The 12,856-nt window shown below is 42.2% G+C and overlaps 2 protein-coding genes across 3 annotated transcripts in view; one reads left to right on the plus strand and one right to left on the minus strand.

The window, feature by feature from the left end:
- asb4 (ankyrin repeat and SOCS box containing 4) overlaps positions 1-3,562 on the plus strand; it is a 4,533-nt gene extending 971 nt beyond the window's left edge. Inside the window, exons 2-6 of the mRNA XM_035681563.1 lie at positions 283-582; positions 702-944; positions 1,040-1,287; positions 1,390-1,503; positions 1,669-3,562. Coding sequence (XP_035537456.1) covers positions 283-582; positions 702-944; positions 1,040-1,287; positions 1,390-1,503; positions 1,669-1,857 — 1,094 coding nt within the window. The 3' untranslated portion in view covers positions 1,858-3,562. The remainder of the gene's footprint in view (positions 1-282; positions 583-701; positions 945-1,039; positions 1,288-1,389; positions 1,504-1,668) is intronic.
- A 964-nt stretch (positions 3,563-4,526) lies between these two features.
- On the minus strand, positions 4,527-12,824 carry pdk4 (pyruvate dehydrogenase kinase, isozyme 4). 2 transcript variants are annotated; one of them, XM_035681575.1, is made up of 11 exons: positions 12,418-12,822; positions 11,812-11,953; positions 9,943-10,014; positions 9,281-9,465; positions 8,929-9,018; positions 8,538-8,615; positions 7,854-7,930; positions 7,664-7,762; positions 7,339-7,452; positions 6,810-6,923; positions 4,527-6,483 (listed from the first exon to the last, which is right to left on the minus strand). In XM_035681575.1, exons 1-11 carry the CDS (start codon positions 12,533-12,535, stop codon positions 6,340-6,342), a joined length of 1,233 nt encoding a protein of 410 aa, XP_035537468.1. In that variant the 5' UTR covers positions 12,536-12,822; the 3' UTR covers positions 4,527-6,339. The 2 variants fall into 2 exon arrangements, 1 of the variants encoding a protein (XP_035537468.1); XR_004797511.1 differs by lacking the exons at positions 4,527-6,483; positions 6,810-6,923; positions 7,339-7,452; positions 7,664-7,762; positions 7,854-7,930 and having other exon boundaries at positions 8,596-8,615; positions 9,255-9,465; positions 12,418-12,824.
- Between the last annotated feature and the right edge of the window lie 32 nt (positions 12,825-12,856).

Consider the following 12,856-nt stretch of genomic DNA (forward strand, 5'->3'; position numbering starts at 1 on the left):
GGTCTAGACCTGCTCTATTTGAAAAAGTGTCCTGAGATAACTTCTGTTATGAATTGGCGCTATACAAATAAAATTGAATTGAATTGAATATTAGTTACTGTGATTTTTAAAAAAAAACTTCTTACTGTGTTGACACAACACTTTAAACTAACTGGGCCAGACATTTTAAAACAGGAACGGTTAAACGGAAATCTGTCATAGAATAACCCTAACTATCTTGACAGAACATATTGTGTTCTTGTTGAGAAGATTTACAGGGCCTTAAAAACTTTTCTGCTACAGGTTATTGGCTCCCAGGCTACAAACTGGAAAAGTCCTGGGCGATGGGCATTCATGTATGTATGATGTACAATGCTCTGGAAACAGCACTGGTGCTCCTTCAGAAAGGCGCAGCCGTCAACCGGATGCCCAATGGGAAGACGCCGCTGCACGTGGCCTGTGAGGTCTCCAACAGTGACTGTGTTGCCTTGCTTCTGGCCCATGGGGCAAAGGTCAGCAGCCTGTCTCTAAGCGGACACACACCGCTGCACTACTGCATCACCGGGGAGTCAGTGGAGTGTGCCAAGCAGCTCATTGTCAAAGGTCAGGAGGGAAGGATGTTTGGATAGATGGATGCATTAGTAGATGGATGAAGTGCAAATACAGATTGTGTAACAACATCAAAAAGCAACAAAATAACTTCTACTTTTTTCCTTGTGAAGGTGCAAAAGTCAATATGCCCAGCCAGAACCATGATGAGGAGACACCTTTACACACAGTAGCCAGATTCGGCGTCCCAGAGCTGTTGGCTCTCTATTTAGCCCACGGTGCGTCTGTAGATGCAGTCAACTTTCTCCAGGAGACTCCTCTGATGACTGCGGCCTTCTGGGCTTTTGATCCTAAAGAGCAAATCTACAGCCAAGACCACCATCTTGTCTGTCGCCTCCTGCTGGACCACCATGCAGGTGAGTTTTTGGACCGACAACTGTACATGACTTTCACTATTTATTGTCACAAACTGTGTGGGCTATTTTCTACAACAGCTGCCCTTCTGTTCCAGACCCGAACCTCCAAGAAGAGGACTATAAAACAGCTCTTCACAAGGCAGCCTGGAACTGTGATCACGTTCTGATGCAGATGCTGCTGGAGGCCGGGGCAGATTCACGATCCATGGACATAAATGGCTGTGCCCCCATTCAGTATCTCCTCAAAGTGACCGATGTCAGGCCCATGGCCATACCCGAGCTCTGCTATCAGCTGCTGCTCAACTTTAACGCAGCACGGATCTACCCACCCCAGTTCCACAAGGTATTTGTGGACTTTATTAATTTACTACAGTATCTCTGACAAATCATGTCGATTGACGGTTCTTGTACTGTATAATTTCATATTGTGTGTTATTTTGTGCAGGTGTTGCAGTCCTGCCACAATTACCCCAGAGCAGTAGAAATCATGGTCAATTCTTATGAATGTTTAAAGCCCACGAAGAAGTGGAGAACTGCCATTCCTGATGACTGCTACAAGGTAGTAAAATGATCTACTGTACATGGATAGTATGAAGGGTGTGCTTAGCGTAGAGTAAGCAGTAAAGAGTGGCACTACTGAAATACAGTGCGTGTGAATGGGAAAAAATGACTTTGCCAAACATGACTTTTTTTTATACTACAATGTTTCTCTCTGCTTCCTCAGCTTCATAAAGACTTCTACGACTCCTTGTTTGCGGTTTGCACCAACACGCCGCGCAGCCTGCTTCACCTGACCAGATGTGCCATCAGATCCAGTCTGCGTGGGCCCTGTCACAGAGGTGTAGCACAGCTGCCTCTCCCAACTCCCATGAAGAAATACCTATTACTGGAACCTGAGGGTATACTATACTGATGAATAGACCTTTGTTCATAAAACTCAAATACTCAATATATATCCTGTCACCTGACGACTGTAATAGAAACATTCGCCACCTGTAGACCGTGGAGAGGGAAAATGCTGCTAGTTGGAGCTGACGTTAACAAGTGTGCCCCCTTATATATGTGCCAGGCAGACCATTTCCAGGGGCTTTTGTCTAGAAAATAAGAAAATCCCTCTTGTTCAACCAATATGCAGGGGTTTGAGGGACAGGTACTGAGGATTTTGTTCTCCTGGGCCACATGGAGCCACCCTCCTGTCCCCACAACCTCTCTTTCTGTAATCCTTGTAATATCTATATATTTCACCTTCTACAGGGGCCCTATTGATCTCTTTGAAAGTGATATGTGCCAGTGAGTATTTGCAGTCATTTTCCGCCAACTTGTCTCTCAATGACAGTGCTGTCTCATACTTGAGAGAATCCAAATCTACCTGGCAACCTGCCTTAATGTTCACTCTCAAGCTCACACTCTCCTGATACTCCACTATTTGCAGAACAAACACTTGACAAAGCCCTCCACGACAAGTGCTTGTTTTTCCAGTGGACTGCACATGTAGCTGTTTTTGTTGGCCACAAATACACAGGCTATTAAACAACCAGAAGTGGAAGAAGTATTCAGATCTGATAATAATACTAATTAAATTAAAATAAAAGTAAAGTTGTACTATTATACCAATGGATTATTAGCACTCATGCATTGATGTAAAAGCAGGATTTTACTGACTGGTTGGTTTAAGTGGAGCTCATTATGAACTATTTTGTAAAGGACTGCAACTAATGAACAAAGCATTATATTTTTCTTCATATGTTTTGTATGCACAAATCCTAATCTGTAAAGCAACTAGTAACTAAAACGGTCAGATAATAAGTGAAGTAAAAAGTACATTATCAAATTTGTACTTAGTACTTCGTTATTCCACCAATAAAACAGCACAAGAAAGGAAAAAAATATATTGGAAGCCTTTCTCAAAACCCTCAAAACAGAGGTCCCTCAGCAAAACAGTGACAACAATGTAATATCAGCATTAGATGTTACATTTGAAGTGCTTTCCATCCTGACTTCTACTTTCAAAAGGTACTTTGAGCTGTAAATACACTATAGATCCTCACCTAAAGGAAGACCATTAAACCACACTGAAAAGTCTCATGCAGAGGAAATGTACAGAATATGACCTGGCCCAATCATCTCGGTTGCAACAGCATGCAGTAATGGTGTGAGTATCCCAGTCTATTTTATCCAGGCATTAAGTCTAATTTTACATGTGGAGATAATGCCAGCGTACTATAGAGGAAAGCTCTTAGGAGACTGAGGCTGCCACATGGAGAGAGAGAGAGGCGCTGCTGAGCTATTAGTGTCTTTGCTGAAGAGGAGAAAAGGGAGAAAATGAACTGGCAGCCTCAAGAAACATAAAGAGTAAGGCTGCTCAGCTTTCAATAATGAAGGCTGAATTAGGACGGGAGAAAGGAAACAGAGATTACTTCTTTGATCTTTTTCTTCACTATACTACACATCATACACAGATACACAGAGAGCCAATAGGAACATGTCACTAAAATGGTGTGACTAACACAAATGATTTCAAAAAACAACTGGGGAAATGTCTTTGTCTGTGTTTTTTTTATTTTCCCAGCTTCCCAGTTTGGCATTATTTTTCATTAAAAGATTTTTTGTGGCAGTGATTAAGTGTGCAGGCTTCACCATTTTTTCACTGAACCTTATGGCAGTCCATAGTCCATACATATAAACAGGTGTGTCTGTGACAAACTAGCTGACTTTCAATTTATATATAGCTTTTTTTGTATATGTGTGTGAGAGGGGGGTTGCCAGTATTGACAAGACAGCTCAAGGGGGGGGGGTCAAAGCTGTGTCAAAGCTGTGTCAAAGCTGGAGGCCTTAAATGAACTCTGTACAGCTCTGCAGGTGCAACAGAGTGCACTAATACCCACAAGCTCAGACAACAAACTCTGCATGGGTTTACTTAACATAAAACAACACAAGAGCAAGCTGCAGTTCCAATATTTACTCTTACTTTAAATTAGCAGAAGAATTGATTAAGAAAACAGCTTAGTAATGTTTGGATAATTCTTTTGAACCCATTTCTTTTACATTTTTAATGAAAGCTTAAACAAAAGTAAACAGATCCAGATGAAATCTCTGTTGCGGCTCTGGTCTGTATCAGACATTTCCTGTAGAGGGAACGTTGTCCGCTGTAGTGATTCTGACATCACGCCAATCGTATTTTCACTTATCCTCTCGTCTTGTATAACACTGTATTTTTATTGCTACAATACCAACAAGGCCTCAGTGAACTGGAAAATAGAACTGAAAGAGACAAAGAAGGGAAAGTAACACAACCAGAATAGAGCGTGACATGTGGGCACACTAATGAAGGGGGCAAAACAGAACAGCACGGCCTGTTCTCAGCCCCTATTGGCAGCTGGCCACAAAAAGCCACTGGACTGTGTCTGCGACGGTGACGGACAAACAGAGCAAAGATTCCTAAAACAAGCTGTGGAGAGAGAGGAAGGGGTCAGCGGGACAATGAGGGAAGCAACAACTTCCAGTGGCACATAATTAACACACTAACATTATCACATTACCAACGAGTAACTAAAGGCGAACAGAGGCACAGGTGATGACGTATTGAGTCACATGACATTTTTATTTTCTACATTCACTGGTCCTTTTATTGGTGAACCACAACTTCAGCACAGTAACACTTGGCCTTTGAGAGTAATGTTTATTACACAGTGTGAAATGTTCACAAATCATAAAAATCCTAAAATGAGTGAACTAATATAATCATATTATATCATTAATATAAGTACTAACAGCCATTCTGAACACTTCAAACTCGGCAAAGACTGAATTGAGAAGTACACTGTGTGAGAGTAAGCCTGGTATGCGATGAGGACATGGAATATGTGAAACTGTTAGATACAGATGGCAATGTCTGTAAGATCAATACAGCTCGCACTGTCTGAGCGCCTGTGTTCTTAGTGACTGCTACACTTAACTCAAGTGTGTATCATCCGAATGTGCTACACTGACCCGAGCATGACGGCTTATATTGTGTCACGTAACAGCAAGCTGGAGCAGAACATTTAATATTTCACACAGGCCTTCACTCCTAGTCACTATACAATATACAACACATGCATCATTACAAAACACTAAGGGTAAAAGTATCAAATTAATTTCAACATGCAGAGATTAACACTGAACATTTTCCTGGAAAGAGATTAAAAAGTGTATATTTCTGTTTCCTATCGCGATTAACTTCACACTAGTCTCAACAGAGGAAAATGATTGTGAAGGTTGAGGTTAACTTGGCAGTTAGTATTACAATTAAAATACAGTTATTCACAGTTCAGCCATACATAATAACTTCAAATAGCTTGCAATACTGTGTTTTTTAACAATTCAACTTCTCCCAAAAAGAAAAAAGACACGTCTCATTTTTCTCTATGAAAGCATGCCTACGCGTCTCAATACATTGTCTAAATATTCATATTATAATCGAACTTTTAAAAGAATCTCAGCTTAAATGTGAAGGCACAAGGTAGGTACTGACGAGCACAATCCTCCATTAAAAAGGATCACATTCTGTTTACGTCTCATAGTGAAGAGGCCAAAAGACTAAACATGGAACAATTGTTTGAATAATAAAATAATTTCAATTTGCATAACCAGTGCAAATTCTTCTTACAGTGTCTTTGAAATGATGTAGTTGAAAACTGCTATGAAATGCAAGGAGTTGTATGTATGAAGCAGTGCTGTGAGTTATAAAGGACTGAAAAAGCATGAACAAAGGTGGAGGAACAGACTTTGCTCCCTTTGTGTTTATGCTGCAGTGAGTGAATGTTCCCATTCCGCTTAACTTAAGTGAACCCACTGTAGCTGGCTTTGGCTGGGTTTTTTCAAAGCATTGATACACATTGAGTCTAATACAAAAACACAACGTTAATTGAATCAAACAAGGAGTGTTTGTTTTTAGATTGTGAAATGATACATTCTGAAACGTGTGTTTATGACAGAAACACAAACAGCTAGCATGCTCTGTTTCACAGTGTAACGTTATTATTAACTGAAAAGTGAGTGAGGCAAAAGAAGATTAATACTTGACTTGTTCCATTACCATTAGCAGCCTGTAATCATCATATAATGAAAATAAATGAGGTGAGAATTTTGAGTTAAATTGCTTGGCAGCTGGCAGTAATAGTTCAGCTGCATTTATCTGATTCTTGACACCGACACTGAGCGTTTTTCTTCATCTAGATTTCTGTCTTGCGTGAGAAAGTCCAGGTCCGGCAACATGCTGAAAGCATTTGACGCCTTCTCCCACTTACAGTACAAGTTTATCCATTTCTTCCAACGTGGACCCTCTCCTTCTTAATGCTATTATTCTTTTATTCAAAATATTTATTAGTCCTCCGTTTCCTCCCTTGGCTCACCATTACCGAGTCCTCTCATACTTGCCCAGTTTCTTTGGATCCTTGCTGGGCATGCACCAGTCATCGGCCTCTGTGGTTGCCTGGTAATGCCGCAAGGCTGACTTGTTGAAAACAGGAAGTCTCTCCACTGACTCCGACGACAAAGCCTGTGATGCAGGACAGAGGGGAACTTATTAGCCTTATCACACAGACGTACTGTATGCTTGAACGACAGTCAGGTCCAGGTTGGTTCTCACTGCCAATGAGAAAACCTCTGTGCTTAATGAAGACAGCAAGCTTTGCTGCTTTTTCTAACATGGGACGTGGTGAGTTATAACTTACAAAATGACACACATCATTGTCTTTATTACAGAACAACCTTACCGGCCACCACTCAGACAATCCAGGACGTGTAGTTGACAGCCCATTTGTATGCTCTACACTCTACACCTACTTGGCTTTCAAGGTTGTTTTTGTGTGGAGCTGTTCTCACCTTCAAGTATATGACAGCTGAGGTGCCGTAGCCCTCCATAGAGTAGAGCTGCAGGTCTCCCTGGAAGTACTTGGCATACAGACGGGATATGGGCAGGCCATAGCCAAATCCAGCCTGAAGGAAGGAGGCAGGACGGAAAAATAACAGGGTTGCAGTATGAATACAGATGAGCCTATCTGGGCCAGTCACTATAATATTACAAGATTATAAAACATACAGTGGATACTGTAGATGGTTTGCTTTGTAGCAGCCCTTCAGCTTCTCAAGTGGTAACAGTTTAATCCAGTGAAATGTTCTTGACTGCATTCCTCTTTGTAATAAGCTAATTTCCAACCATGCTCAGTTGGGCGAGTCTCTGATTAGAACATAGAGAATTGCAATTTAGTTTACCTTTAATCCCAGTTTGAAACAGCACACCAACATTTTTGTGAACCAAATGCATGTTTAACAAGCATGTAGTCTTGTAGCACACAGTGTACGGGCTAAGACTCGTCAACAGTGAAGACCAGAGCAACAAAGCGAGTCTCACCAGTGGTGCATTGCGAGAGTTGTCTATGTGGACCGGGCTGGGAGCTGTGGAGTACATGTAGCTGAACAGACGCTCAATCTTCCTCAGAGGGACTCCACCTCCTCTGTCAGACATCTAAAAATAAAGGAGAGGTATGTTAAAATTTTCAAGGGGCCTCTCATTGTTCTCCCAGCAGGCTCACGTCCAGTGAACTCTTCATCATGGTGCAACAACGCTTGTTTGTTAGTATAATCGTAAAAACCCGCCTCTCCATGATTCCCTGCGCACAATACCGCCTTTAATGCGAAAGTTGTGGTCTGTATTAACTCTCTATGTCATCATCTACCTTGATGGTGAGGTCCTCGCTTCCCAGTGAAACTCGCACTTTGATCGGGGGCAGTGTTGGGCTCATCTCATGGGTCTCTACTGTAGCTCTCATGGCGTTCTGAGAGAGAACATACACAGTGGATTACAGAGTGACAGAGCAGACACGAGGTGAAGGTTAATAAGGTTTTCAGGTTTGTGAGGTCCTGTACCTTGAAGAGCTCAAACAGCATGTGGTAGAGGTGGGATGGCACATAGACAATGTGAAGGGGCTGACCAGGGTTTTTGGCTGCGAAAACATTAATCAGATGAAAAAATACAACTTTTTTAAAAATGTGGAAATATGTTAACACTATGAGAGCTCGCCCTGGCACCCTGACTGAAAAAATGTTGTTAAATTAAGCAAGTAACAAGCCATTAACAACTTCATTCATCATTTTGATTCATATGACCTAGACCTGACCTGCCAATAATATGCTGTACAGTTCATATTCAAAGCCCTGGTACATGTTCTCACTGTAAAGGGATTTAGGTATGTGGATTTGATTAACAACATGTTCATGCGGTGCTATCATACTACCTTAATCTGGAACATGATAAAATAAAGCCTTTTCCTGGTCTATTTCTGTTTAGGAATTCACATTCTCTTTGAGGAATGTCTCATGTGTTGCATTGGCAGGGTCTTGGCGAGCCCAGCTGACAGTAAACAGACCTCACTTAAAGAATTAAATCCTAAGAGTTAATCCGAGAAGGTTCAGTTGAATTTTAGGAGAACAGCAGCAGACATGTCCAGGTGAAACAAAAAAAAAGGTACAGTGTAGGCAAGAGTAACTTAAAAACTGTGGACAAAAATAATATATCTACAAACAGAAACATGCTTGTTTTGTGAGTCTTACAATTGACTTCTGTGATCTCCATATCAGGAGAGGTCAGGTAGTACTGCTCACACAGCATCTTTGAAGTCTCATAGGCATCTGCAAATTGAAAAACATCTGTGGTTACTTTTCACTGTGAGAAACTCAAACCACAAAGACAGACAACTCGTGCTGAAATAGAGAACAACTCCAGGCAACTTTATCTTTGTTTTCTTTCATGAACAAGTTTACATAACATACAGCCATGCACATCATGTTTCCACTTCCCACTCTGTATATTGACTCTAAAAATATCAGATAATAAAAAGGTCAAACAGTCACATCTGCCTGTATAGACAGTGGTGTAAAATAGATAACACATCCAGCGCGTGTGTGTAGCAGACAGCAGTATTGGAGGAAGATTAGTCATTACCTTTTACTACCTCCACAACGTCACAGCTGGGGTCAATGCTGCCAATGTGTTTGGGATGGGCAGGGTTCGCACTGCCTTCAAAGATTAATGCTACAGGGCACAAAATCAACAAGTGTGTGTGAATAAAAAAAAAGAAAACACACAAATGTATACACACAGTTTACTGTATTTGTAAATATCTAATCAAATTGAATCATATTAGAGAAAAATATTACAAAATGTGCTGTCACCTTTATCGGGTCAACACTTCTAAATGCTAGCTCTCACTTTGAGTTTAGTTTAATGGCACAAGCTTCGAGTGTGAGCAACTGTGTTGATTAACTCACAGTCAGTCACTGAGTGCTATACTGACTGTGCTGGTTCATGAGCATGCGTGTGGAGATGCGGCTCATATAGAAGCGGTCCAGGAAGTACTGGACGTTCTGGTTGGTGACGGGGTCCACGCCAAAGGCCTCCTTGAACTCCACCACTCCCTGAGCCATGGTGGGAACTACGTTGTTGTGCCGATTACGGACATTCACCAGAGTCTGTACAAAGCTGAGGGCAAAGACACGTATACCATCTTAATTGCAATGATAAATATCAATATCTTCCCCAGCCATAAATGTGAACACACAGAAAATGCACGCACGCACCAGCCTGCTAAGGCTGTACCGATATCCAATATCTAGTATTCGAATCAGAATTGATCCACGAATCAACAAGATGAATTACTCCAAATTAAAGGAATGGTTGCTGTTTTTGATCTGCATGAATGGTTCCTGTTTGTGGTGGAGCATGTTGGATTTTGCTGAAACAGTTTAGCCGTTTCAGCGACAATGTGATTAACCTTGTATCTCTGAGTCTGACAGTGGTTTCCAGGTGCTGTGCAACATGAGCGATGTGACCACAGCTGTTTACACAACAGAGATTAGGTTTTCAGGCGTCGGAATTACTGAGTCTGATCACACCAGACAGAGACACTCTGAAGGGCTACACTAGCAATATGCTGGAAAGTATATGCAAATGACTTACCTTGTCAGGACATCTTTATCATCTGGATCTTTTTCTAAAAAATCTACAAGCTCCCACAAACTCTGTGAATACCTGGCAGACACAAAAAGATAGATTTGAAGAGAAAACATAGAAACACACTCAACTTAAGTTAATTCACTGTATATCATGTTGACAAAGTAGAGCTAATATAATGGAAAAATCTTGTGATTACATTAATGTGAAACTGTGTTTAGGACATTTAAACTAATGTGTTTAACAACTGCGTAACAAGGCATTCAGCATCTCCCTAGGATTAGCATTAACACCGTCCTCTCTTTAGATAATAGCTGCTTGTTTAATCCAGACTTCATCTGTAGGCTGGTGGATGAAGAAGGCTCGAGCGCTGAGCTCACTGAGTCACACTCCCTTGGGCGCTGTCTCACTCAAAACTGGGTGAAAGGTGAACAGCAGGGTGGCCATAACGCTTTCTACGTGCTCAGTTTGTCCCTCAACTGACCTTCAGCTGTAGAATTTTGGATTAAGTCCCGCCATGCAAACAGATGTACATCTTGAAATAGAATATTTTGCAGCTTGTAGTTGCACAAGCTTGCCAAGAAAGATCAAGGCGTTGCCTCACTACCCTGGTCAACAACATTAACAAGTGATAGACCAACACCTTTGCTGGAAATCCAGCGAGATCTGCAGTAATGGGAAGAGGAAGACACAGTCCAGGAGGTGCATGGCCAAATATAGACACCACTGCTCTTATGAAGAAGAGTGGGGGTGGGGTACTGACCTTGTTGTTAACATTTCTTTGAGGGGACCTATATGCCAAACATAATCAACACGCTAGGTTAAAGTCTACAGTAGAATACTACGAGGCTAACAGGAAGTAGCAGCTTTGGTGGAGAAACAAACTCTAAGTAGTAAGATTACCTACAACTAGCCGGTATCTTTAGCACTTATTCGGTAGAAAATGGAGGCAAAAGACAGGAGAATGTGGTTGATTTCAATATCCAACATGTGCTACTGTGAAACCCTGTCACATGCATCCAGGGACGGTTTCATTGTGTCTCATTAGGACAAGAAAAAACGATGACAGCTATTCTACTAGCAGCTGAAAACCTAAAACAGACGTAATTTCTCTAACACATACACACCTGCACCAACAGTATTTACAACATGCACAGAACGTAGCTTCAGATGGGGATGTGACACAGATTCACCCATGCCGATATAACTCTACCTGTCTGAGAGTTGTGACCACAAACACAAACAGCTGACCCCGGCGTAAAGCAGCACGCATTTCCTCACAGTCATAAAACCTGGGCTGCATGTTCACGTGCAGCATGAAATTGGAGTGCGTGCATAATCTATCACTAACGTACCGGCGTGGCAACACAAAGTGAGGCTGGCCTCTATAATTCAGACAAAGACATAAAGCACATTCCCAGATCAATGGTATGTAGCCAGCATGTGCACAGAGAACAGCTGGGTGAGGGAGGAGGGGAGCTAAACGGAACAGGCTGTGACAAAACCTCACACGGGCTTTCACAACATCAGTAGCAACGTTTTCATCAGATCGCAGCTGTAGGCCTATAATTAACCAAAGCTAAAGGTGGGAAATTGTGTACAGATCTATGGATGTATTTCACCTTTGAAGCTAAACACCAGAAAGCTGGAACACAAGGGACGTTTGCTTTGATAAAGACCCTAAATGACCCAGACACGACCTGTGTGCAACCTCGTTTAACACGGTGAACCTGAAATAAATGACACTCTACAGTTTCTATACACCCTAGTGCTGCTTTCCTTTCGCTTCCTTTCACACGGTTTGATTTCAGATTGAATCATTCCCACAGTGTGTACCCCCTGACAGAGAAATGTAGCGTATCCTTGAGATCCTACCAGCTGGTGAGGAGCTTTAGGGATGGGGTGCCGAGGAGTTTGTCAGGGAGGAAATCAATTTCCTTCATGATGTTGGCCAGTCTGACAGGAAGCTCCTGCCGCAGGAACACAAAAGAGGTCTTCTCACACGCATTGGCCGAGCCTGCAGTCACATGAGGGACAGAGATAGGGGGGAAAAATGAATGAGCAAGCATCCAACTTTGACCCCATTCTGCCAAAAGAGAACAAAACTAAACAGAAACTTTTCCTAAAGAGCAACATTCAGAGGAAATCTGTCCATTGATATTTGTGGACATGGTCTTTTCCTTGGACCTTGTTTTTTGCTGAGGTTAGCAGAAACATGAGAGCTTGCGAAGGTCAGTGCAGAGATCAACCACATCAGCTATCAGTCTGCACGTGTATTATTATTATTATTATTACTGCACTTATCTGCCAATGACCTGTACAGCGTAAAGTCAGCTGACACCAACACACACACCACAACCCACCAACACAACACACACACACAACACAGAGAGAGAGAGAGAGAGAGAGAATAACTGCCATGCGAGTGTTTGGAGAGTAACGTGCAAAGTCCGACAAAACCAATCACTACTAAACACTTACCGAAGTCAATGAATTGCTTCATAGACAAGGGAGAGGGAGAAAACTTAGCAAACCTCTCCACCAGTTTCGGTATCCCAGCAACCGAGCCATTTTTCAGCAAAAACTGAGCGAACTTCATTTTTTTCCTCTCCTCTACGGGCTGACTGTCAGTGAATCAGGGACAGGCTGTCCTTTCTTTCCTTTCTTTCCTCAGCACGCTCCAGTTTGGCGGCTGTTAAGCTAGCGGTGCTAAAGCTCGGCGTCGCACAAGAAACCTGGCGTCAAATGGGTATCTCTAAGGACGCTGCATGCGAGTTCCCCGTTGTTTTTCCTCTCGTTGTTTTTCCATCTGGTCGAGTTGTTGAATGCCCTTCAGATGCAACTTCCAACACCGAGCGATGTGTATTGTTGTTGGGCGGGGGAGCGGACGGATTGACGTTAACATCAACCAATGAGAGCC

Source organism: Morone saxatilis, unplaced genomic scaffold, assembly GCF_004916995.1.
Source record: "Morone saxatilis isolate NCDOM2014 unplaced genomic scaffold, NCSU_SB_2.0 Contig9, whole genome shotgun sequence".
In the NCBI taxonomy this organism is placed as follows: Eukaryota; Metazoa; Chordata; class Actinopteri; family Moronidae; genus Morone; species Morone saxatilis.